Source organism: Mustela lutreola, chromosome X, assembly GCF_030435805.1.
Source record: "Mustela lutreola isolate mMusLut2 chromosome X, mMusLut2.pri, whole genome shotgun sequence".
In the NCBI taxonomy this organism is placed as follows: Eukaryota; Metazoa; Chordata; class Mammalia; order Carnivora; family Mustelidae; genus Mustela; species Mustela lutreola.
The window spans coordinates 1,510,828-1,534,765 of NC_081308.1; the positions used below are offsets into that span (position 1 = coordinate 1,510,828).

At 44.6% G+C, this 23,938-nt stretch overlaps 2 protein-coding genes across 3 annotated transcripts in view; one reads left to right on the forward strand and one right to left on the reverse strand.

Moving 5' to 3' along the window:
* The window catches only part of XG (Xg glycoprotein (Xg blood group)), a 191,436-nt gene that overhangs the window by 105,119 nt on the left and 62,379 nt on the right, over positions 1 to 23,938 (forward strand). The window lies entirely within an intron of this gene.
* Positions 1,128 to 22,103, reverse strand: ARSL (arylsulfatase L). 2 transcript variants are annotated; one of them, XM_059158524.1, is made up of 11 exons: positions 21,859 to 22,103; positions 18,581 to 18,625; positions 17,390 to 17,539; positions 15,899 to 16,020; positions 14,274 to 14,396; positions 11,352 to 11,775; positions 10,106 to 10,242; positions 7,704 to 7,838; positions 6,825 to 6,987; positions 4,810 to 4,931; positions 1,128 to 1,574 (listed from the first exon to the last, which is right to left on the reverse strand). In XM_059158524.1, the coding sequence occupies exons 2-11, from the start codon at positions 18,601 to 18,603 to the stop codon at positions 1,192 to 1,194; spliced, it is 1,782 nt and encodes a 593-aa protein (XP_059014507.1). In that variant the 5' UTR covers positions 18,604 to 18,625; positions 21,859 to 22,103; the 3' UTR covers positions 1,128 to 1,191. The 2 variants fall into 2 exon arrangements, with proteins under 2 accessions (XP_059014507.1, XP_059014508.1); XM_059158525.1 differs by lacking the exon at positions 17,390 to 17,539.

The window sequence follows — 23,938 nt, forward strand, 5'->3', positions numbered from 1 at the left end:
GGATCTGGGCTCGGGGAACCCCAGCAGTTTCCAGAAAGTTCTGGGGACTGCCCCCGTGCGGTCAGGCAGCCTGGATGTGAATTCTGTTTCACTGGGGTCCGTGAGGCAATCCCCCTTCTCTATGGCCAAAGTGGGGGGCAGGGGTCAGGCGTGAGCTAGGCTAGTTAGACCCTCACCCACAGGACTTGACACCAGGGGGTCTACCTGGTGGTCACTTCCCCCTCCTGGTCCCCATTAGCTGCCCGGGAGTTCTCTTTGTCCCTTTCCAACTCCGTTCTGCGTTTTGCAGAGATAGTCATTGGGAATTAAGACTTGCCAAAAGCTTGAGGGTGGGGGCAGTTTGCTGAGGGATCTCTTCGGAGAAAAGATGATTTTGCCTTAGAACTGGCGGCCCTAGTTAGCTCATATTTCCTGAGAGGTCTCTGGAGAAGCCCACCCTGTCCACACCTTGACCTCAGGACTTCCCAGCTCTACAGCTTGGAGAGGATGAAGTTAGGGGGTTAAAGCTGTGGTCTTGCAAAGTGATGGTGGTGGGGCGCGGGGCCTGCGTGTGTGTGCAGGGAGAGGGGCTTGGGTGCAGGGTCCGGAACAAAGTCCCCATCCTGCTGGTGTCCGGTCCTGGGCATGTCCAGTGCAAAGGCTGCGGGCCCAGGGGGGCATCGTGGTAGTTCAGGGACCTCCCACAAGCCCCCCACCAAGTTCTGGGTTTCCCTAAATTTCTAGGGCATCTGTTTGTGGAGAATAATTGCTTGAAAAGTGTTAATAAACCCAGACTCTTTAAACTCTTTAAAGGTTAAATAAACCCAAACTTTAAACTCTTTAAAGTCACGCCTTTTCTGGGCTATGTTTGGTGCTCCGCTGGCCTTGGTCGGCAAACCCATCTAGTACGGAAGTATCTTCCACTGGGACTGTGAGTCTGGATGGGGTCAGAGCAGCCTCCTCTGGGTGGGGCTGGGGTTGGGGAATGGAAATCCCCATGGCAGGAGGGGCTTTGCTCCTCACTCTTTGGGGGTCCAAGGGGGCTTAACAAGCCCAATGTGGTTCGGTTGACTTAAGGGTGATGGTACACTGCTGTGTCTTCCTTATACCTTTTGGGTTTCGGGGTGCAGAACTGTTCCAGCCACATAAAAGGATGACATAATCACAGGGGAGTTGTATTTGGACCAAGAAGTACCGGGACGAGGGAGAGAGCTAGCTCTCTCCGACAGGGGACAGTGATTCAGGGTCACCTTCCCGATCACACCAGCAGAGGGGGAACCGGCCACAACAGGGCTGGAGCCAGGGTTTCCAGGTGTTGCCCTGCATGTCCAGCTGCAGAGGAACCAGGCTGAGGGTCCGGCGATGCTCCTCCACGGCCCGTGCGACAGTGTCCATCACCTGATGGAACAAGGGCTCCGTGTCCGGGGTGAGGGCGTGGGCTTCGGAGGGGTCTCTGGACAGGTCGAAGAGCAAAGGTGGGTCGTGATGGGCCACTCGGTCTCCAGAGCACGGGCAGACCCCTCTCCCGTAGCAGGCACCGGCGCCCTCTGGGTGGAACACTGGGGTTGTGTAGTGGACTTTCCATAGTCTTCCTCCTGAGGGAAAGACGAGAATCTCAGGGGGTTGACGTGGAGAAGCAGAACGATGGCTGGAGAGACGCTGAAGTGAATGGTTGAGCAGATGGGGACCATCCATGCCATGGGATGGAATCAGCCATAAAAATAAATGAAGCTCTGAGATCTGTTACCTTGTGCATAAACTCGAAAACACGCTGCTCCGTGAGAGAAGCCAGATACCCAGGGACACAGAGTGTGGGATCTCCTTGGTAGGAGACGTCCGAAACAGGGAAAGAACAGTAGATGCCCAAGGCTGGGGAGGAGAATGGAGAGTGAGTGCTAACAGGGACGGGGTGTCTTCAGGGGAATGGAATGTTCTGGTACGAGACACAGGTGCTGTTTGCACAACACGGTCAATGTATCAAATGCCCCTGAGTTGTACCGTTTAAAAGAGTGAATTTTTCAGCGTCATGGGCTGAAATCGTGTCCCTCCAAAATTCATATATTGCAGCCCAGACCCCCAAAAGGATGGAATCAGGAAGTGGAGGCTCTGGGGGATTAACAGATGACAAGGACAGAGCCCTCAAGAACGGGATGAGTGCCCTGACAAGGGCCAGGACAGAGCTTGTGTCCCTTGTCTCTCCACCACGTGAGGACACAGCGAGAAGGTGGCAGTCAACCGGCCAGCAGAAGCCTGTCTCGGTTGTCCAGCCCCTAGAACTGGGAGAAGTAAGTCTGTGGTTTGTAGGCCACCAGTCCGTGGCCTTCTGCTGAGACTGAACTACAGCTCGGTAAAGCTGTTTGCAAAGGAGTGAATAACTCGTGCGTGGTTCCAGGCAAGATGCTCAGAGGCTTAAAATGGCAACAGCTGTTCTCTTGAAGCTTGCTCCCAGGCTCTCCCCACCCCCACAGCTAGGCAGGCCCCGACAGGAAAAGGAAGGGAGTGAGGAGGAAAGGACAGAGATAGGGAGGACAAGCTACAGCAAACCACCTCCAGCCTCTGGGAGGGCACCAGACCGAACTCCGCCTCAGGAAGGGACTTTGAAAGAATGGAAGGGAGGTCCATCAGGGCTCCTGCACCAGCCTCCTGCCAGGAGGTGGGTCATACCAACATCACTGCCTGTCCTCCCCGGCTTCCTGCTTTTGGGAGGGAGGCCCCCACAACCATGCTTTGTATCCCCCACAGGGCAGTGAGTCTGGGGGAGTCACGTGGGTAACCAGAGTGTAGAGAGCAGGGTTTTGGTGGGTCTGCCTCCTCCAGGAGCAGCTCCAGGGGCAGAAAGACCAGGAAGCAGGGACAGATAAGGGTCAGGATCAGGGCTCCTCCTGGGCTCTGGGAAGGAAGTCACAGAGTTTGGCCCTATGGGCCCAGCAAGGTCACTCACGGCTGTGATAATTCAGCAAACGTGTTGAGCACAAGGAGAAGATGGGCAAGTCTTAGGGAGGCAAAAAAGGCCAGACAATGGTAAACTCACAAAAATAAAATTATAAAGGGTGGAAAATAATGGTGGATGTGTGAGTGTGGGGGGGGAGGGGGGAGGATGGGTGCACCATGGCAGCATTCTTTGGGTCAAGAAACCCTCGCTGAAAAGTTAATATGGCATTTAAACATCGAGAATGAGCCAGTCACGTGGAGATCCAGCCCTCTTTGAGGGGGATTCTCAGAGACGGGGAGGGGATAGGTCCTCGTACAAGGAGGAATTTGTTCTGATGTGTGTGCCGTGGGTGGTCTTGGGATGGCTTTCAGCAGGGGGGCTAAGTGCATTATTCATGCAGGATGAACGGTGGATCTGTGAAAGCCAGTTCGGGTGCCCTTGAAGAGGCTTGGGCACTGGGAATACACTCCCCATCTGCTGTCTTTGAAAAAATATAGAAGCATTTGCCCAATGACTGAGAGATGAGAGGTCCATAGTGGGGTAGCCAGAGTGTCCAAGAACAGATCGGATCACGGGACGCACTCATTTGTGGTCTCAGGCATGCATAGATGTAGACTGCGATGTAAAATGGAATGACGGTTTTTTAGGAAACCCTCAAAAATGGAAGGAGATGGGCAATACATCCTTTTTAAGAAATGAAATGTAGCACTAAAAGCCATGCTAGATTATAATAATATTGAAGAGAATGGGTGAAAAGGGAGGGACGTTTAAGGAAAAAAATTAAAAATCTATGGTAATTTCCTCAAATAAGGGAAATCCAAAGGGGTGTTCCTTGTCTCCGGATTCAGACAGTTAGAGACTTGTAGAGAATGGTTTTGAGGCATGGAAAGATGAGTTAAAGCACTAGGAGCATAGAGCCCTTCCCAAACACTGATGAGAAAAAAAAAAAAAAAAGAATCAGAAAACCTATGCAATCACAAAGTCACGAATCTGATCAATTCATAGGGCAAATCCAACCGAGGAGAAAATGTCAGGAAACGTTAGAGTAATAGGGAAATAAAAATGAAGAAAAGTCACTCAAATAGGTGAAACTCTGTTATTAGAAGACAAAGGTAGCAGCAGAAATTAACTGTGTCTAAAATTAACAAATAATAGTTCTCCAGTCAATGCAAGAACTGAGTTTTTGAAAGAAAGATGATCCCTAAAAACAGAAAACTTCTAGGAATGCCAGTTAGGTGAGGATGAACAGTAGATCCTTCTACACATGAAGGCAATTAAAATGCAATGACATCACATGGGACATGAATAGTAGGCTTGATGAAATGCATACTTTTTAAGTAAGAAGAGTAAGGGGAGGGACAGAACAGGTTTCAGTTGCGAAAATCTGATACTGGAAAGATAACCAAACGTCTCCCTGAGTTAATGGACGCATGGGATGCCAAGACAATTCAGATTCCCAAGGGATTAAAAAAAAAATAATCTTGCAAATGATCTTAGAGTTCTTTGAAAAGGCCAGTTGGGCCAAAATAGCCCAGGAAATTTCGAAATGCAAAAATTGTTCAGTATGGACACGGCGGCTTCTATCACAAAGTTATGGTTATTACAAGGGTGAAACCGTGATGTGGAGTTAAGGTGGTTGAGACAAGTGGAAACTGATGTAGACTAAGAGTAGGGGCTTCGAGGGCGAGAGGCAGACCGCAACACTTGTGGGCAGGAAAGCCATATGAAAACCCCGTAAACAATGATAATATGGTGATACGGTAAATGACTGCTTGCATCAGGAAGGATGTTGCTGTGTCTGGGGAAAATACTGCCCAGAAAGCAAGAAAAGGGCCAGTTGTGAAGCAAAGCCACGGGAACAGAAGCCAAGATGGGACTTGATCACCCAGAGTACTCACCGTGCCGTTGGTGCCAACGGACTGCGTGCAGGAAATTCTCACAGTAATGCATCAGGAACTCGTGGTCCGAGTGCTGTGCTGTCCCCAGCAGCAAGGGCAGCAGGTCCCGGCCATCGATCACCCTGCGGACAGGAGCACAGGGACTCAGGGGGGCACGGAAGGCATTCTTGAGCCTTCCCAAGCTTAGGGAAACATTGCAAGAGACACCTCCATTATTCGTCTACAAACATCACCTTTGGCTAAAAGATCACCCAGGATCCCACATGCTCAACTGAACTTACTATTTGCCCAACCTTATTGCGAATGCAAGAATAAGTGGAAAATTCAGGGAAATGCCTTTTTGGTTTTATACTTTATTGGGCTCTAAGCCATGGCAGCATATGCTGTCTTCTTAAACCAACATGGTGCCATTTCCTTGTCTGCAGAGTGCCCTGCCTCTCCTCCCCTCCGCCAGCCCTGCCTTCCTCATCTTCCTCCCCCTCCCCTTCCCTGTCTTCTTCAGTTTCCAAGATGGAGCTCCATTCCCATTCAGGATGGAGGTTCTTGGGATTCCACTTCCCTTTCCTCCACACTTCTTAGGAGAAAACCTATATCGAGCAATGTGATGTGCAAGGGTGCTGCCTCGGGCATTTTTATGTCCCAGGGACCTGGTCAATTTTCAGAAACCTTTGTGTCCAGATGAAAACCATCAATACCAAGGACAGATTTTTACAGATACCATGAACTTTGAAAAGCCATAAAAAAGGGGATCTTTTTCTCTAATTTGACGAGTGTTCTTCGTCAAGGTAGAGAATTCAAAACCCCAAGGAGATTTTACTTAGAGTTACTAATTACCATGAAAAATGAAACAAAAGAATCTATCTACAACATATATATGTGTGAATGTGTAAATATAATTACACCTCCAAAAATATATTCATTTACACATAGACACATGTATACGATTCTGTGTCTGTGTGTATACCTAAATCAGACACTACATGGCTATATTTATTTTACCTTCTCATGCAGCAACACATTCGCAATATACGTGTCAGACAAATTTAGTTTTTCAAGCAAGTGATATAAATTAATTTAAAAATTAGCGCCCAATTAGGAAAAATAATCAACTAGAGATATGATATTCACTGTAAGAAAAGAGACAACAAGGTGTGAAATATTCAGCCTGTAAGGATAAAACAGTGAAAATTATAACACACACATTGATGTATACTTGTATAGACACATATGCGTAATTTATATATATAAACGACATGTACAGAATTGACATCGATTTTAGTTCTGTTATGTTTTAAAATGGCTATGTCACTGACTGCTAGTGATTCCTGATGAAAAGTTTGACAAAATATATCAAGAGATTTACCTATAAACAGTCCTACTCTTTGACTCAGGAATTCACTTTCTAAAGGATTCTTATTTAGGAGGCAATTATGACTGGCAATAATGTGACCGGACAGTATTTTTTTTTTTTTTTAAAGCAAGGCTAACGTCCACATATAAGGCGATGGTTGAAAGAAAATAACATGAAGTCATTAAATTTTGTTGTCTATGAACAAAAATTTCTAGAAATGTATATATTTCTATAAATTATATATATACATATATATAAAACATGGAAAATATATCTAAATGATATCTTAATCTACATATCTAGACAGATCTAGATAGATCTAGATAGATGATATACATCATACAATTATAACTATGAGAATCCTTTATTATCCTATGATTGGACAATTATGATTATATGATTGTATACATAATTCACTATCCGATTCTGAAATAATTTTATTTTCTATTTCCCCCCCAAGTTTTCTGTAATTTTTGAGATGAAGGAAAATTGAAATCTATGCAAAATCTCTACCACGGAAAGGAATTTCCTGTGACAAACTGTGAGATTGTTCAGTAACCACCATGATAAAATGCCTCCACTCGAGCATCAGGAGAAGGAAAATGGGCGTTCTCTGTATATATGGAAAACTGACTAGCTTGGGTTTCCTGGAGCTGTTCTGTACCTGTCCTGGGGCACCTCACCGCCCCCCAGCTGGACCACGGTGGGGAAAACATCCATCAGGCTGGTGGGCTCGTGGATCACTCGGCCGGCCGGCAGCACCCCAGGCCACCGGAAGATCCCTGGGACGCGGATCCCACCTTCCCAGCCCCCCATACCTTTGCCACCTGTGTGTAAACATGAACAGAAAAGAATGTGATTGTTCCATGTTTTTTTGGCAGTGTGTTTTGTCGTCTTTGGGAGGATGGCATCTTTGGGGGGTACACCCAATAAGGATGTGTCTGTAGTTGGTAAAATTCCAGTTTGAATATGATGTGGCCACCACGGTCCTTGGATGCATTGTGTAAATCCTGAGTCCATCACTTGAATGGATGACCAAAGTGTGGTCCCTCCCAACAATGGAAGATGACTCAGCCATGAAAAGGAGTGAAACACTAACACATGGCATAATGTGAATGAGTCTAGAAAACTTCATGCTCGGTGAATGCAAGCCAGTGGCCAAAGACCACATAACTGCATGATTCCATGGAACGGTTACACTAGGGAAATACACAGAGATTGAACTCAACTGGTGGTTGTCAGGGGCTGGGCACAGAGAGAATCAGGGAATGATTGCAAATACATGCTGAGGTTCTTTCTGAGGGGATGACCATGTTCTGCCATTAAGTGATGGTGATGGTTGCACAATTCTGTGAATAGACCAAAAACCATGGCATTGGGCAAAAGAAAAAAAAAAAAATCACAGATTATAATTTCCACCTCAAACAGAAAAACAGTATTCCGTGGTGACTCTCTTGAGGTGGGTGGCCCCATTCCATGGGAAGAGTTGGGAACTGTAGGGTAGGGATAGAGACCATGAACAAGAAGCCCATCATCTCTCTACCTTTGTAGATTCCATTCCAGCCGCCATATTGGTTGTTTCTGAGTTGAGCCTCTAAAGATCCCCCGTGATCCGACGTAAAATAAACAAGAGTGCTATTGGTCAAACCTTCCATATCCAAAGTATCAAGGATCTGCCCTGTGAAGAATATGTGCATTTGAGCAGGTCAAAATGGAGCCTATCTTAAACCAAGATGTTCAGTTGTATGGCTCAGCATTTTGGACATCTCCATGAGGAGGAGCCTTGAGTATTCACATATAATGGGAGTGGGTAGCAATAAAATCATGAATCCCGAATATCACTGACTCAAGATGCATATACACCCTTAGATATACCCCATTCTGTTTCTAAAAAGTTTTAGGCAAGCTACAGAGTATAGATTACATAGGAAAAAATAGCAAACGCTTAGAAAGGAGGCAAAAAAGAAAAAAGAGTATAGAGTCAATTATATTTCAACTAAACAAAGGGAAAGAGGGGGAAAAAGGAGAGATCAACAGGGTCTAGGAACAAGGCTGACAATGGCATTGGCGATATATGTCCATCTGTGAAGAATGATTTACAACGGTGGCTCCAAGTCTCTTATAATCACCTCAAAGGGAAATCTTATGGTTGACGCAATTCACCGTGTCTATGAGATTTTATTTTTTTTTTATTTGGATGGGAAGAACCATATTATTTTATTTCCCACAGGAGACAGAACTTACAATCTAATTTTTCATGAGGACCTGCTGTTGTGAAAGTTGACTATGGTCTCAAGTAGATCCTGTTACTGGGTAGGTTTTACTTCTACCTTATCTGTGTCTTTATATTTAAACAGTATATCTTTTGAGCTGGGTCTTGCTTTTTTCTCCAGTCTGGTGACACTGCATTTTCATGGGTTTAACTGAGCACACTGAAGACCATTTTCCATCCCTTTAGCTTGAAATTAGCCATGTCCCTATTATTTTTCTCTTTCTTTGTTCCATCTGTAGTTAAGACATTTCTTTGTCTTCAATTGCTGAAGACTTAAAATCTATGGTTCTAGGAAATCCCCCTCCTTCAATTAATAGATTTTATTTTTTTAAAACAGCTTTCGGTTTTAGAGATAAGCTGAGTCATAATGTCATCTATGAGCCAATACCAATAAACTATTATTAACTAAAGTCTGTAGTTTCTATGGTGGTTCACTCTTGGTGGTGTACATTCTAAGGGTTTTGATAAATGCATAATACCATGTACCTAGTGTTCTAGTACCAGACAAAATAGTTTCTCTTTCCTAAAAATCCCCTGTCCTCCACCTATTTACACTTGGACCATGATTTTCATTAAAAAAGTTGTCAGTATTGTGGCTGGACTGAGTTTGAAACTCAATCAAGAGCCATCAATCTGGGATGCCTGGGTGGCTCAGTTGGTTGAACGACTGCCTTCGGCTCAGGTCATGATCCCGGAGTCCTGGGATCGAGTCCCGCATCAGGCTCCCAGCTCCGTGGGGAGTCTGCTTCTCCCTCTGACCTTCTCCTCGCTCATGCTCTCTCTCACTGTCTCTCTCTCAAATAAATAAATAAAATCTTTTTAAAAAAAAAAAGAGCCATCAATCTCAATCAAGGAGCACAGAGACACTGAAGCCATAGAGAAGATTCTTGACCTAAGTCTTAAGAATTCCTTATCTTGATGGACTTAGGAGTTCTTAACTACGCACTGGAGAATTTCATAGTTTATCATTCGATATGTATTGGATTACATATATCTGTACGTCTTTCATTTAAAGGATTATCCCTCAAGTTGTAGCATGGTGAATTCTATTTTAAACACGCAGTATTTGGCATCATATAAAAATAGCGTGTATTTTCCACTGATCCTTAATCTTTTCCACACAAGGACCATAGTGGCAGTGATGAGTCAGTCTGTCCTGAAGCTGCACTGGGGACGTGATGTGACATCGATCTTTGCCTACCTATCTCCCAACCACCAGCATTTTTGCCAACAATTTCCTCCAAGGTAATGTTTTCAATGGATTATATAAATCATGTTTTCTCCTAAAATCTCTAATTCCCATTATGTTGCAGCTCCTAGCCCTCTATGTCCACCAGCATGTCAACCCTAGGTCATCCAAGTCCTTGCTTGAGCCTCAAGGGAGTCACTGTGTTTATATCCGATGTACCCACTGAAGAAATGGGCACTCTGTGTCATACCAGGCATTATTCCAAACCCAGGGGATACACAGGGAGAACAAAGCAAGACAATCCTACCCACGGGGATTTTAATCTCTGTTCTCCTGGGGAAAAATAATAAATCAATCCACCTAAAACAGTGTGATGAGCAGAAAGAAAGCAAACACAGTTAATCTCATCTCATTCTGTATGTCCTTTCCTCCTGCTGTTTTGGGAGGGACACGTGTCCTATTTTCACCAGGAAAAGGCACTTACCCACCATCCAGTCCATCTCTTCTGTGTTATCCCCATACAGCCCATGCACGCTCTTCCCACGGAACATCTCTGTAGTGATCAGAGGGGTGTGCACATGTAGAAAGGAGACAAAGAGGAGGAAAGGTCTGTGCTTGTTCCTGAAAATAAATAATGGCAACTGGAGTTATTTCTACTTAAGGATAGATTGAGGTCCTAGAGACACAAGATAGAGATCTAGTTTGTCACTTCCTTCAACAAGTATATCTGCTACTCTTTAATGGGATGACTTTACTCTTCTAAAGTCTGTTGAAAAATTCACACTGATACCATACACGTTTTTCCCCCTGAATTTTATCAATTTATAACTCTACATACTTCTGGCAAATGAACGTAAGATGGAACCCCAGGCAACTGTCTGATCTGATGTTTATTTCGATTAGTTCAGTATATGTTCCCATTTAGAACCTTAGCATACAGAATAAAGTGATTATTTTACCTTTGGTTTTCTTTTTAATTGCTCTCAAGCAATAAAGTTTAGGATATATGACATAGTTATTTTAAAATACACTTGAAAAATGGCAAGTATTAGGTTATTAATTTCAATTTAATTGTCCCCCATCTTGGTGGTGCCTCATCTGTTCCTCTCTCTGTCTTTGACAGTAATTATCAGTATCATTTCTCACCCATGTTAGGCAAGCCCACAAAAAGAATGTTCTGGAACATGATCACAACCTCATCTCCACCAGGTGAATTGGGGTTCTTTGCTGTCCCCCTCTTTACAGAAACACTTGGGGAGCATGGAACTGGCTCTGTGTGATGTAGCTTTATATCTTGCCCCTCTTAACTGTGACATAGTAAGTGCCTTTGTTATTCAAATTTACATTTAAGATAGAGTTAACAACAGGACAACTTAGTTCCAATGATAGAGCTTTAAAAATATTTATATTTATTGTAAATCTTCAGGTAATTCAGTTTGTTGTGTGAGTTAAATATGGCCCGTGGTGATCAGTGGGTGCTTACACAATGGTACTAGCTCCAAGGATTGGGGGACAACAGCAAATTTCATGTGCCCTGTCACCTGTTTCAATTGTCACCATCAACTTGGGCTCAACAGAGCATTTCTGACACATTTTATCAAAAATATCTTCCCGGGCCAGAATGAGTTCACCATTCCTATCTCCATTACAGAAAGAAAGTGGAAGACTTTTCAAGATTCATTTTCATCATGGACCAGAGACTAGGATAAAGGTAACTCTTTGATGCTCACCTTTGGACAAAGGATGAGACCTCTTTGAGAACAAGAGGTGTCGTCCTTTGAAAGTGCATGGGCTGCTCCGTGATGGTGTGGTTTCTCATCAGAAAGCAGTCTGCATGAACAATCAAGACCCCTATGAAACAGGAGGTCACAGAGAGCAAGATGGCGGCAATGGTCAACCAGATGACTGGCGTCCATGAGCCCGATGTCAGATGGGTGAGTTTCCCAGCGGTGAGTGTGAGGGCAGCAAAGACCATGATTTGGAAGCAGACGTGGAGTTTGTACTCCATGCCTGCACGCTTCTCCGACAGTTCCCAGTGGATGCAATCTCCCATCATGGAAAATGGCATTCCGTAGAAATGGTCAAATCCGTGGCTGATGGGATGGTGGCAGTGATCATCGGAAGAGTCACAGTTGAGGCCCAGATGCCATTTTCCTGAAAGGCAAAGAGGATTCCCATGTCACCACCGGCTGATCATTGGTTAGTAAGTATTGCAGGCTGGCCCTCTTCTAGCTGTTCTGCCGCATGCACGAACGGGGTGGGGAGGTACAAAGATGTGGGTGGTGTTCACGGCTATTTCAACCACAACCTGGCTTAGCACTGTTACAGAGCAATGAGACACCTGTGTGGCAGCATTATGTGGCACGTTGTTTCCCGTGCTACTGAAACAAATTACTATTAACTTGTGATTGCTTGAAACAATAGGAATTTATGCTCCAACAGTTCTGAAGCTCGAACCCCAGGATCAAGGTTTGACAGAACCGTGCTCCCTCTGCAGGCTTCGGGGGAGGATCTTTCCTGCCTCTTCTACTTCTGGGGGCTCCAAGAGTTCCTTGACTCATGGTCATATCCCTCCCACTCTGCTTCTGTGGCCACACTGCCTTCTTCCCTTCCGTGTCATATATCCCTCTGTCTTTGTTTTTTTAATTTAATTTAATTTTCAGTGTTCCAAAATTTATTGTTTATGCACCACACCCAGTGGTCCATGCAATACGTGCCATCCATAAAACCCACCACCAGGCTCACCTAAACCCTTACCCCCCGCTCCAAAATCCTCAATTTGTTTCTCAGAGTCCACAGTCTCTCATGGTTCATCTCCGCCTTTTATTCCCCCATCTCTCTTCTCCTCTCCATCTCCCCATGTCCTCCATGCTATTTGTTATGCTCCACAAATAAGTGAAACCATATGATAATTGACTCTCTCTGCTTGACTTATTTCACTCAGCAGAATCTCTTCCAGTCCCATCCATGTTGCTACAAAAGTTGGGTATTCGTCCTTTCTGATGGAGGTATAATACTCCATAGTGTATATGGACCACATCTTCCTTATCCATTCGTCCGTTGAAGGGCATCTTGGTTCTTTCCACAGTTTGGCGAACTTGGCCATTGCTGCTATAAACATTGGGGTACAGATGGACCTTCTTTTCACTCCATCTGTATCTTTGGAGTAAATACCCAGTCATGCAATTGCAAGGTCATAGGGAAGTTCTATTTTTAATTTCTTGAGGAATCTCCACACTGTTCTCCAAAGAGGCTGCACCAACTTGCATTCCCACCAACAGTGTAAGAGGGTTCCCCTTTCTCCACATCCTCTCCAACACATGTTGTTTACTGTCTCATTGATTTTGGCCATTCTAACTGGTGTAAGGTGATATCTCAATGTGGTTTTGATATGAATCTCCCTGATGGCTAGTGATGGTGAACATTTTGTCATGTGTCTGTTGGCCATTTGTATGTCTTCTTTGGAGACGTGTCTGTTCATGTCTTCTGCCCAATTTTTGACGTCTATGTCTGTCATAAAAGGAGTCTTGACCTTGCATATAAAGTTCCCCTGGGTAATCCAGGAAAATCTCCTCATCTCAAGGTCCTTCATTTAACCACATCTATAAAGACCATTTCCCCATATAAGGTAATTTTTTTTTTTAGCTTCTGGCATGTAGGGTGTGATATCTTTGGTGATTGTTATTCAGTCTACTGTAGCTAAATTTGCAAAGGTCTGTGTCAGAGCAATAAGGAAGGCACAGAGGGCTCACATTGTTCTAGAAAACGATCTGCTGTTCTCAGTGTTGGTAAACAATTTCCTGACTTTGGAACTGTCCCTTTCCTTGTTAAACCACTGTAATGGTAGTCAGGGTCATGGTAGGTTAGAGGTTCTACAGAGCACAGCTTTCAAGTTCAATCAATCGCAGATGCAGATGCTTATCTTCTCCCCGTCACTATTAAAGCGTTGATAGAAACCTTCGTGTCTTCCCACGACCCCAAATGGCCATCTCTCATCCAGAAAACCTCATGAGATTTTCCAAGGAGTATTCCGTGAGAATAGACTTCTATCTCAAAAAAATTATAATAAGTCTATTGGATTGAATATTCAGTGTATCAGCTAGTCTTGCTGTTTATGATGAGTAAGTGGCACAGTTTAATAAAAATTACACTATAGCATGATGGCAACAATGACAGCGTGGTCCCCTCTCAAGAAACTACTATGCTTCATTGTGTTTCAGTTTGTACATGACACGGTTTATTGACATCTAGAAAGATAAGCACGCTATTTATGGAAGCAGAGAAGTACTAAGCCCTACAGTCCCATTTCTGTGCAGAATTTAAGGAATTTCTGGAAATTTAAGGAAAACATTATGGAAATTGTTAATAGCTCGTTGATATTAGGAAAAAATGTCCCCCCCACTTTTTTTTTTTTTTTTTATCATGGTGCATCAGCAAATACTATGAAATGCCAGGTATTTCATTAAACTTATATATCTTCAGCATCTACTTCACACAACGCAGTCTGGGTACTCAGGTCATTCCTGCACTCGTGGAGCTTTCTGCCTGGTGGACAATCCCACTACATCAAAACCATTTCATTCCCCAGGTTTTTGGTTGACTACACTCTCCATATAAAGGAAATGTACTTAATGCTTTCAAAATATACATACCTATTAGCCCAGTGGCATATCCTCTGTCTTTTAATATTTTTGCAAAAGTTGTCTCATTGGTTGGGAGCCCTCCAGATGCTCCGGTCCACTGAACAACACGATAACCGTTGCTGGAAACCATACCTTTGGGAACCATTTTCAAAGAAACGTTACCATCCGACAACGACACGTTAATAATAATGATACTGACAATAATAATGTTGATTTTTTTTCATTTAAAATATGCTGTGAAACATTAATTGGAAACTTAGCAAGAAGAACTGTTGTCCTGTTATGTGAAGGTTATAAACACATAGAGGATTAAGTGAAAAAGGAAAGAGAATTTAAAAAGGTTTTATAATTGCACCAGACTGTTGATATGATCCAGAGGTTTTCAAACTTGTCTGGACTTTGGAATCATTTGGGGAGCTTGAAAATATTCTGAAACCTGGTTGACAATCCATAGCTTGTGATTTTATTTTAAGGTTTTAATTAATCAATCAATTAATTAATTACTTTAGGGAGAGAGAGTGCAAGCTGGGAGAGAGGCAGAGGGTTGATGGAGAAAGAGAGACTGTCATGCAGACTCCAGACAGAAAGTGGGGCCCAAGGCGGAGCTCAATCACACGACCCTGAGATTGTGACCTGAGCTGAAACCAAGAGTCAGATGCTTGGCCAACTGAGCCAATCAGAGATTGTGCCTCCCCAGAGATTGTGATTCTAATTGGTTGGGGGTGGAATTTGGGATTTGGAATGGTTACAAGATGCCCCAGATGATCCATGTATGCTAACAAAGTAGGGAGGCATGGATATAATTCACACTGACTCTGATAACTTATTCAACTCAATTCACTCAATTATTCAAGTGTTTAAAAAACATAGGTTAAATATTTTTCTAAAGCTCTGCAGTATACAGTCAAGAACCACTAACTTGAAAGACGTTCTGTACCTCCTAGACTGATTTTATGAATGTAGCTCAGTCTTCACTAGGAAGATCTGAGAAGATCTACTTGGCTCCAAGACTGATCATATCTCAACCATCATCATTTGGGAACTTGGAGAATTCATTCTTAGATTTTCCAAAGCTTTGAGCATACATCTGGTTGAGCGAAGAGTAGTGGAACATAAATTTACATTAGCCAGAATTCTGTCTTCCCTGGAGGCGTGAGAAGAAGCCAGGGACCCATATATGGGAGAGTCTGTGAGAGTCACATGGCCAGGCCAGTCCTCAGTTATTCAAACACTAGTCCCGGGTTATTCAGCTGCTAGTCCACTAGTTTAGGTGTTTCTGTGCAGGTTTTTAAAGAAATGGTTAACATCTACAATCAGTTGGCTTTACTAAAGGAGATAACCCTTGATAGGCAGGTTCCTTATCTTTAGGGTCAAAGGGCAGAAGGATGCCAAAGACATCACACAGACTTCAAACTTTTGGTCCACTCCCTACTCAAATCCCTCTGCCTGGGTCACCTCATTACCTACAGGGCTCTATGGCTCTTACCGGGTCTAATCTGGTAAAAATATGAAGGGGTTACATTATTTTCTCCCCATGCTTTAGTATCTCTAGCAGTGGACCCAGGCTTTAGTATCTCTAATATAGGGATCATGTTCTTTTCCAGAGCCACGGTTAGACGTGAAAGAGGACAAACCTGATCTGAGAGGGTATCTGCCCGTTAGGAAAGCAGCCCTGCTTGGGGTGCACACTGATGCAGCTGCCACATGCTGGGTAAGCATCACACCGTCCTCTGCAAGGCGGTCAATATTTGGAGTCCTACAGAGGGAAACATCAAGAGTGTTATTTCTTAACAAACAAACACATACGGTTTCCTACAAGCATATCAACCTATTTAACAGAAATTCATCTCATCAATGTCCACAATAGCCAAGCTATGGAAAGAGCCCAGATGTTCACTAACAGACGAATGGATAAAGAAGATATGGTCTATACACAGTGGAATATTACTCAGCCATCAAAAAGAATGAAATCTTGCCATTTGCAATGACGTGGATGGAACTAGAGTGTATTATGCTAAGCCAGATAAGCCAATGAGAGAAAGACAACTATTATATGATCTCTCTCATATATGCAACTTAAGAAATAAAACAAAGGATCAGAGGAAAAGGAAGGAAAAAATAAAACAAGATGAAATAAGAACAGGAGACAAACCATTAGAGACACTTAAGTATACGAAACAGACTGAGGGTTGCTGGGGAGGTGGTGGGAAGATGGGGTAACTGGGTGGTGGGCGTTAAGGAGGGAACGTGATGTGATGAGCACTGGGTATTAGATAAGACTGATGAATCACTGAGCTCTGCCTCAGAAACCAATAAGCCATTATATGTTAATTAACTGAATTTAAATTTCTAAAAAGAAAGAAAATCAGCCCATCATCCTTTCACCCATCCAGGTGTTCTTGGGAATGACCAAAAGGCAGTGGCAAGAACTTCAAATGTCATCTGTACCACTGAAGTAACATAAACTCAGTTCAGTATTGTTTACTAAGTTTCTGCAACATACTAATGGTACAGAGAGGCACGTAATGGGAAATCCAGAACTGAGAATCTGGGGTGCCTTCTTTAATGGGACTCATGAAAATTGTACTTCTCAGCACCAACATATTGTAGTGAGGGTGCAATTCAGGGGCAGGTTCATGGTGTTGCCTAAGCTGGGTCTCCAAGGTCAATTAGTGATTGAGGCGATGGGATGAGCTCCTTCTTAGAGAGATGGGCCAGCAATGACAGATAAGCATGTCATATCTGGTGATGATAGGGGACATGGATTTGTCAGAAGCAGAGCTTTTCAGCAGGGAGCACTGAAGTCATGCATGAATAGATGGAGTTGGGCTGATGGGTGGAAGAGGAGCATGAGGAGACTTGGGTCATTGACTCTGATGCAACACCAACGATTTTTAAACACTGTCCGTCTTGGACTCTGCTGGTGAAAACACATCTAAAAGTCACAGATAGGAAGAATCTGAGCTGGGGTTAGCACTGGGGTGGGAAGAAGGAAGGGTTAGGGGCCATGAAAGGAAGTGTGTGCAGAATCCCATCGAAGTTCGGATAGCACATATGGAGAGTTAGATCCATTGTCAGTGGGGTCTTCACTGGGGTCCCAGATGAACGACTCTCAGAATCCTTGCCTGATGGTCTTGTTCCCATAGCAGCCAATGTCGCCAATGCCAAAATCATCTGCCATCAGAAGAAGGATGTTTGGACGCCCACCAGATAAATCCCTGCAAGCTGAGGGCCTCACACCTAGAAGCATGCCGACCGTCACAGCCAGCCAGCTCCTGAAAGACAAGGTGCCGATGGACGCTTAACTCTGCTATCCCATGTCTTGTACGTGACTTCCATAGGTGGGACTTTTTTAGGCAAGTTCACATTTTAGGGGACTTTGATATTAGCATCACATTGTAGAATAGTTAAGTACATTCTTGGGCATTTGACTTTTTCTTAGTTGAACACAACTCAAGCTCTTGATGGTTTTATTTCAACCGTCAACATTTTTTGCCATTTTAAGCCCTAGAGACTGTTGTTAGGTCATCACACCCATGATTAAGAAAAAACCTTATTTGGTTTCTTATTAGGCATGGATCAGGTCCCTAGAATGCCTACAGCTCCTTCCCCTTTGCCTTTTAATTTTTCCTTAAATAAGTCAACCATGTTGAACTTGGGTATCTGTGGTGCTTGGTAGGCAGTTGGACCACTGACCAGAGCAAGACAGAGAAGAAAAGTCAGGGCAAGGGCTTACCAATACCAGCTGTTGATTCTGAGTCTACTAAAAGTCTCCATATATTCTAGCACAAATGTGACTGACTTTTTTCATGATGGGAAGTGGGTCTTTTTGAGGTTCCAGCCCAGAGCAGAGACACTTGGTGGTGGCACATCAGGAGAAGAATTGCCATGGAGCTTGGGGGCTTTCCCACCATCATCACTATCATAACCCCATAACCATGGCGTCCATGGAGCCCCTCCTCTCTCTTTATATGGAAGCCACCTTGGGCTCATGCATACACAGCAGGACAAGAGTGCTGTCGTCCCCAGTGCCATGGACTAATGGCGAGATCTGAGTCGCCAAAGATCTGCAATATGGACTCCCTGGAAAACCAGACAACTGGGTTTGGGAATAGGGAAGCAGACTTCCTTCAGAAGATCCCAGATGGGGGGTGTGGATCATTGATAGGAATCCCGAGTCCCACGATCACTGCCGCAGATGCACCATCAGTGACTAGATGAACAAGACCACTTTGTCCATGCACCCTGACAAAGGGACAAAAAGAAATGTAGAAGCAGAAACAGAATATTAAGCATCGCATGTAATCCTGTCTTACCAAGAGTGGTCCCGAGGTAACATGTTCTCTCCTGACTTTTATTGCCTGGAAGAAATAAAGGAGGTCTATCATAACAAAGGCAGCAGACATGCACTAATTCCATCCATAAAATACTAAGTATTTAGCAAAAGGGAGACTTTGATTCTCTCGGATGATATCAACAAAACCTTAAAACAATGACCAAAAACTCATAAAAAGAATGGCCTTCCCCCATTAAAAAGGCTTTTAAGATGCTGAACACCATGTTAAGAATGTAGAATGTATGACTTCCGAGGGCCGGATGATATGGATTTGGTTTTTTTTGTTTTGTTTTGTTTTGTTTTTTGCCCAGGTGATCTGATCTGTCCCAACTGAAACTCTGTCCCCTTTAAATATGAACTCCCCATCCCACTCCCCAACCCCTGGCTCAGACATTAGGGGAAAGCCAACTTTGGATTTCTGTGGATGAATGACCTTGATCAGCTCAGCCCTTGCAGTGACCTTGAAGACCTACTCACGAGTTGTTTGAAGTGATGTTGGCTTCCACGGTGGGGGATGCTTCTGAGCCTGGGAGGCATCCAGCCCTCCCATGAGCACCACCTTACCCCATGTAAGCTGTTCCCAAGAGAGGCCAGTGGGCTCTGTGTCCTTCAAGTGCAGCCTGAACTTTATGCCTCCTTCACATTCTGTGGACCTCAGTCTTTGGCCACAGGTGGTACGGGCATCTTTCCAAACTTCCTAGCCATCTCAGGTGACTTCTCACACTTTTGCGCACAGTATTTGCTTCACCTCAAGGACAAGGCAATGAGCCTCTGGTCAACCAGATGGCTGTTATGTGCAGCAGGAATAGGGCAAAGCTTGTGCAGAAATAGACCTCATAGGATAGGTTCCTTTGTGGGCTGTGTGTAAACAGCACATCCAGCATAGGGAAGTTTCCACGTGTGATAAAACCTGATGGGTTCCACCACTGGGCCATGTCTAGCACCAAGCCATCGCTGTTTATTTGCTTCACTTCCTGTCGGGGGCAGGCCCCTGGCCAGGGCGGCCTCCGCCATTAAAAGATGGCGCCTGGCTAGTTGCCAGGTGAGGATTGCCTCGTGAGACTAAGCGGAATGCCCAAAGAGGAAGTAAACAGCATTGGTTGCTAGCGAAGTTGTTCGTTTAGGTGCACAGCCTGATTCGCTCCCTCCTGTACCCTGCTTGCTGATTGGTCATGTAAGCGTATATAAGTGTGTAGACTTGCAGAAAGAGAGAGAAGATGCATCCGAACCAGGCTTCTTGTCGTCCTTGCGGGGCGAGGGCGATAACTTCCAGGAAGGATTTTCCTAAGGTGTGAGCCACCAACTTCCCACCATCTTGGTTTGCTTCTGGAGGGTGAATGATGTCACTCTTTGGGATGGTAGCTATGTGCTTTCTCTAGCATCCAAAGTATTTAGCTCACATTAGGGTTTCCTCTTGGTGGTGCCCATTCTATGGGTTTGGGCAAATGTATAATGATATGGACGCACCATTATAGTGTCCTACAGAGTGGTTTCATAGCCCTAAAACCCCCAGTGCTGCCCCTGTTCATCCCTCCTTGGCCCCAGACCCCAGCAACGACTGATCTTTCAGTGTCTCCATAACTTTGCTTTTCCAGAAGGTCCTAGAGCTTGAAGCTCCTAGAGTGTGCATTGTTGGTAAAACCACTCCCCTCTTCTGACGCAGAACTAGGATGTTGGGGATTCTGTCTACCTGACTTGCTTTTACAGATAGATGGTTTTGAGCAACGTGTCTCAGAACGAGCAGAGGATGGGAGCTGGAAATGTTTTCTTTTCACTGTCCTCGTGCAGCCCACTCTTAGTTTGGTCCAGCTTATGGCTTTGGGCTACAGATCTTAAATCATGACGTCTTAGGGGGTCTGTATAAATATTTTTATTTATGTATACTTATAAACTAGATAACACATTATACATCATATGGTGATACACACATACAGAAAATATACATTATTCCATGGTAATATATAACGTGTCTGTAGCATTTAAAAATATAAAATATACACTAGAGTATAAAGTAGACATGGTCGTTATGGGCAGCTGGGACAGGCATTTTATCTATTTATATGTAAAATTTTGGGGTTTTGCCAGAAAAAGCCTATGAGGGGATACTTCTGACTTTTCTGGGGGAAGGAGGCTGGTTGTAGCCGTCATATGTGGTTATCGTTGACAGTCCATTTCTGAGAGCCAACGGTAACTGAAAACCCATATGAGGTTTCCTTAATGCCAAATATGGGTCTAGCTTCTAAATGATATGTTCTGTATATTTAGCTACATAAGGAAGTGTGTATCTATATATATTTGGAAATGAACTCCGCGGTTTATGGAATGCTGCCTACTTTTTCTTCAGATTGGCATCCTGTTAGCAGAGAAAACTTTAAGAAAACACAGTGGAGTGAAAGCAGAGAGTAGCGCAGTGGCTTCCAGGGGTCTGAGTTGGAGGGGCTTGGAGAGGTGAGGTTTAAGGGACTACCCTGCAACCAGAAGAGGGGTACGTTCTGGCAATCCAATGCACAACATAGCGCTCGTAGCCGACGGCGCTCAACATGGCCCCTAGACCAGATCTTAATCTTTCTCAAAGCAAAAAAAAAAAAAAAAAGGAATGGTAAATATGTGACATCCTGGAGAAATTCGCTAGGACCTGTGTCATAATTGCAAAGCAATTTCGGCATGTCTCAAACGCACAAGCTGTATCTGTCAAATTAATACAAGGTTTTCGGTCTGTGAGATGCCAGTTTTTTTTAAAAAAAAAAAAAAAGGGAAAACAGGATGCAAGGCATAATGTAGGCTTTGACCGACTTTCAGGCGGGGACCAGACAGCACTCCTGCTTCCTGGCTGTCCTCGAGCCTCAGGGCAACACGCCTGCCGTTGCCACTCGGCGTGAGCCTCCTTCCGGGATCTAGCTCAGTTTCACATCTCCAGGATTCCTCCCACATCCTGTCCCCACGTCTGAGACCTGTAGGAATCTAGGATTGTTCCATTTCCCCTGGCTCTGGATTCTGTGTCTAGTTCATTCTGATCTGCATTGGTTTTTGAAATCACCCCAGGGAAGAGGGGGTTGGAAATATGTCCTGATGTTTTTTCTTTTCTTTTCTTTCTTTCTTTTTTCGTTCCTTTTTTGCAAAATCGCTTCTGCAAGATTGCCAGAGACTGCCTCCGAGGACATGGTGTGCCCTGCAACACGGCGTGCTTCTGGGACAGCTGCCCAGCATCCCTGGATAGGCATGGACCACCCTGCCAAGAGCCCCAGGAGAGCCGCTTACCTGAATGGCTGGAGGTTGGAGGTTGGAGTTTGGAGGTGAACGGCTGGTTGTGCACATCAGAGAGCGGCCTCTCCTTACCGGCCGGCGGCACTCACAGTCTGTGAGTCCCCAGGCCTGCTGGATCACTGCATGCACGTATGTCCGGAACTGATTCACTCTTCAAAGCCACAGCCCGGAGGTGGCAGAAGCAAGTTCGGTTGTCCAGAGAGAACAGACGGGTCAGTCGCTGGCGTCCCGGGGCGACGGTCGTCCCCGGTTTCTACAGAATAACTTCTGTTCTTCATTATACAATGGAACCGTGCCAGAAGGAGCCTGGAGGACTCACGCTGTGAACACTGACTCATTCATGCCCGGGGAGGTGGAAACCTTTCCGACCTTTGTTCGACTCAGAGGGGTATTGGCTGGCTGTGCTCCAAAATACGAGAGCCGTTGCCTTCAAAAATGCCTCTTGGACAGTCCTTAAATTTTGTGGCTTTCCTACCTCCCCATCATTGGCCTCTGCCTCTGACATTTAAAAAAAAGGGGGAACAGAGCACACCTCTGCTTGTATCAGCAAGCACTGTCCTATGTAAATAGCTTGGCTCCTCCCTAGCCCTATATCTCTATTTGGGAACTTCTGGATTTTAGGCCATATTTGTTTATTTGTTTGTTTTCTATTCACAAGGGAGCACCTTCCTTCCTCAGGGGGCAAGACCCACGTTTCAGGCAGCATAAGATGCAAACCTGATCCTTTCCAAAGACTTTCTTGAATTAGAGTTTTCTGAACACTCCCCAGGGGCAAAATCCTATCTAAGGATCCATCTTCGAAGCCCCTATTGCATTTGGTTTTTTGTTTGTTTGTTTGTTTTTCTCTCTCCGTGGTCCGTGCATGTCCGAATTGGGATTTGAGGCTCGTGCTTGGCAGATAACCATCTTACGAGTTCACGGCTTCAAAAATTCTTTGCAAATTCAGAAATTAAAGGAAGGTGGGGATTCCCTGTTGCTTCAAGGCAGGTCTGTGGAAGGACGCTGGTGATGAAGGAAGGCAGCTGGCCTCCTGTTGTTTTTTCCCCAGTGTCAGCTAAGAGAAGCCACGTCCTGAAGGCTCGGTGGCACATGGAGGTTCTGGACCCAGACATACAGCTTCTCACTCCTTCTCGTGGGAGCTGGTGGTTCTTTTTGTAGCTGAAGGAACAAATCCGTCAAGTGATTTGTACACCGCCTGGGTTTAGCGCCTCTCAAGAAACCTACTTTTCAGCTGCCCTGAAACCAGGTCACTGTGTTTTTGGGTTTTGAGTTATTTGGGCACTCTGATGGAACATGGAACTGTGTGTCTATGGGGCGTTTGTGAATTCCTGGAGTCGTATTTTACGGTCTTCAACAGCAGCCCAGATATCACATGGAGACTGCAGAATTGCCTTAAAGGCAAAATACGATCCCCACAGAGAAGGGTCTGTTTGCAGAGATTGCTCTGCAGGGGGAGGGCTTGGAAGATCCCAGGATTAGAATGTCCTTGAAGGATGACCTCCTTTGCAAGGCTGAGCTCCTTGCTTGTAGCTCCAGAAATTATGGAGCCTTGGGTGAAGCTGTATTGTTGGGTGATGACACGCCTGTCTTTTTCACAGTAATTCTCATGTGAATGTTCCTCCTTGTCCTTGCACACCTGCCCCCATTTTCATACACAAAATAGGACTATAATAAAGGGTACAAGTACACGAGAAAGAGTCCTATGATAGAGGCAATGCTTATATCCATCCATCTATCTATCATGTATCCATCCATACATTCATCCATCAACCATCCATCCATCCACCTATCATGTCTACCATTTATATCCATCGATCTATCTCTCCATCCATTCATCCATGTATCATCTATCTATCCATCCATCCATCTACCCACCCATCCATCTATCTATCATCTCTCCATCCACCCATCCACCATCTATCTATCCCTCTATCATATATCTATCCAACCATCCATCCATCCATCCATCCATCATCTGTCCATCCATCCAACCATCCATCCATCCAACCATCCATCCATCCATCCATCTATCCAACCATCAATCCAACCATCCATCCATCCATCCATCCATCCA